The 3,127-nt window shown below is 34.5% G+C and overlaps 1 protein-coding gene across 1 annotated transcript; it reads right to left on the bottom strand.

Moving 5' to 3' along the window:
- Positions 1-1,188: 1,188 nt before the first annotated feature.
- LOC108823995 (VQ motif-containing protein 33-like) lies at positions 1,189-2,398 on the bottom strand. Its single transcript, XM_056993911.1, has one exon. The coding sequence runs from the start codon at positions 2,161-2,163 to the stop codon at positions 1,429-1,431; it is 735 nt and encodes a 244-aa protein (XP_056849891.1). The 5' UTR covers positions 2,164-2,398; the 3' UTR covers positions 1,189-1,428.
- Positions 2,399-3,127: the final 729 nt, after the last annotated feature.

Consider the following 3,127-nt stretch of genomic DNA (forward strand, 5'->3'; position numbering starts at 1 on the left):
CATTAAGCTGGCTAGTTATGCAGAAATTTGATACAACCTCGTCTTGAATTTAGATGATATAATGTAATATAGGAAAAATATAAGTTAACCGGTCGCATATCTAAAAATTGTATATCCAATTATGAATAGAAAAAGGGTGGGAAAATCAGAGTGAGTTGCTTGTAATGCGAAGCAAAGATAATTTCGCCTTTTGCCTTGTTTTCAACCCTCATCATAACGGAATACTTATTTCGTTTTTTACTTTCTTTTATTCGTTCTTTCCAAATTTCATTATTTAAATTCATTTTCAAGATTTTTTTTCCATGTCCTTTCAAGTCAAAAGACAAATCAACAGAAGAACAGTATTAACGTATAGCTAGTTCTTTTCTTTTTCAATGATAATGTATAGATAGAAGAGGAGAAAGTCCAAAGAAATGTAGCAGAAAGACCATACGTGCTTCCATGATTAGTCCATCAAATTCAAAGTCATCGCACCGAAATAGTCCATACTACGTGTCGAACCTATTAGACACATAGTTGTCCCACATCGGATATTGGAAGGGATCTTTAGTAATATATAAGATAGATGAGCCACTCCACTAATCACCAATTGATTTTAAGTGTGAAGCACATCTAGCTTAACATGGTATCAGAGCCCGATCCATACAGTCCAACCCGATCCACATCGATCCAGCCCAAAGTCGCTCCATCAATCCTTGCCCGAACATTCCGAGATTGACGCTCAGAAAGCCATCATCTCGAGGAGGCGTATTAGACACATAGTTGTCCCACATCGTATATTGGAAGGGATCTTTAGTAATATATAAGATAGATGAGCCACTCCACTAATCACCAATTGATTTTAAGTGTGAAGCCCATCTAGCTTAACAGAACCTGGTCATAAATCTCTTTCAAGACTCAACAGTCTATTTCATATCCTGTCTTTGAAACTTTCTATTTCATATTACTAGTCAAACTTCCGATAAAAACTTGTTGACAAAGACCATATGCTCCACTCATGTTTTCCAATCGCAAACATCTATGATTTGATATTGTTTTCTGAAGTTAAGAATTGAAAATTTGACATAAAAGGTTAATAGGAATATTAAGTCTATATTATAAATTCGAGCATAGACATGGATCTATTCTCTATATTCGATCTCGATATCGAGTGGTACACGTTGAGCTACACGATCATACATCCATATGAGGACAAGTATAAACGATCTTTTCATTAAAAAAATAATGTCTTAAATCAGTATCATGGTTCATGCAATATATCTACCGTCCAATTAGCTAAATTGCAACGAATTATTGAATATATAAACCGCATTAACATTACAGTTGCTCCATTACTAAGAAGTTATATATCTTAGTTATAGTTAAAAGCAAAGTCCAAGAATATATTTAACTTAATATCATATATAGAATGTGAACACTCGTCAGGATTTATAGATTCCTCGGAGAAGTAACCGGAAAAAGAGGAAGAAGCAGTGGCTGAAAGTCTCTAGGAGTTGAAACTGGAGAAGGATGAAGATAGTATCCTTTTTCGGCAATGGCTTTGTCTTCTTCAGATGAGCTGCCTAAAGACAGAGGAGATGACTTGTTGAAGGGGTCATTGTTGCTTCTCAGTGGCGTAACGGGACTGTTTAACCCTAGCTTCGGGAAATCTAGCATGCTTGGAGACAGAAGAACATTCTCTGATGAGTTATCCCTCGGAGAGAATCTTGGGCTTTGATGAACATTGTTTCCGCTTGAGAACATCAACCTCTGAGAATTCTGAAGCCTTAAAGTATTGATCATTAGATCATTCTTAGCAAACATGTTGTTATTATTGTTTTGTCTTCTTTCGTAGAGCTTGAAGCTGTTGGTTTTCTTGATGGGTGGGATTGAGAAACCTCCTTTGCTGTTGTTCACCGGAGAAGGAGAAGGAGCTTCGTGGTGTTTCTCGGTGTTGGTATCGGTGGAAGAGGAGCCCGTAAGCATCTGAACAACTTGTTTGAAAGTGGAAGTGTCTGCTTGGACAAATGTTGTTGGGTAAGGATTTGAGAGATGTTGATGCTGATCATGATGAGGAGATCTTGTCATCTGATGCTGAAACTTAGGAGATGAGATTAGGGGAGGGAAGTTTGGCATGATTTGTTCAGGTTTTGAACACGGGGATGACGTTGATGAGACCTCCATTAATGATACCCTTCTGTGTGTGTATGAGGGTAAAAAAAAGAGGGAATGATTGAAAGAGAATAAGAAGACGACTGGAAGTTGCTGATGTGAACAATGTGTGTTGTTGTTTTAGTTTTGTCGTGCGACGACAATTAAAAAGACTTTAACAGTGAGGTGTCATGGACCCATCTCATTCTCTCTCTCTCTCGTCGTCTTAAAACATCTTCCTTCGAGAATTTTTTTTTTTTTTTTTTTGTTCGTCCTTCGAGAATTTTTCTTGTCTTGAAAATTAGGTGTTTTTTTATTAATCTGGGGTATCCTACGCCAATGGAGAGGCCTAGACTAATCCTTCAATACGGAGGTGAAGTCTATGGATATATCCTCTTTCCAAGCATTCAAATAGGCGCCGCGTTAAAGCATGGATCCATATCCGTGTTAGGTGACTAGAATAATTATGACTTAGTTTCACGCAGTAGGTGGATCGAACCTGAAACGTGTTAGCGTCCCATGCCCGCCTCTTTACCACCCGACCATAACCATCCGCCTCTTTAGATTTTATTATCTGTTTACCAATATTTTATTTTGATTTAATAAAACATAAAAGCTAAATTAATAAATAAAAAGAATATATATATATATATATATATATATATATATATATATATATATATATATATATATATATAATTGAATTGCTTTTTATCTATTTTTGGTTAATATATGTTAAATCGAATTGTATATAACTAAGAGAAATTTTGGTTAGACATATAAATATCAAAATGTAAAACTAAATAGTATTTCTGAAGTTTGTTGATATCTAAAATAAATTAATGGTATTACAATTAGAAAATTACAGTTTGAAAAAGCTGTATAAAATTTTGTAGTATCTTTAGTAATACAAGTTATATAATTATAAAAGATATATTTCTACTACTATATTATTTAATATTATATTAATGATAATGTATAAGTTATTATCATATTT

This window comes from Raphanus sativus, chromosome 9, assembly GCF_000801105.2.
Source record: "Raphanus sativus cultivar WK10039 chromosome 9, ASM80110v3, whole genome shotgun sequence".
NCBI classification, from domain to species: Eukaryota; Viridiplantae; Streptophyta; class Magnoliopsida; order Brassicales; family Brassicaceae; genus Raphanus; species Raphanus sativus.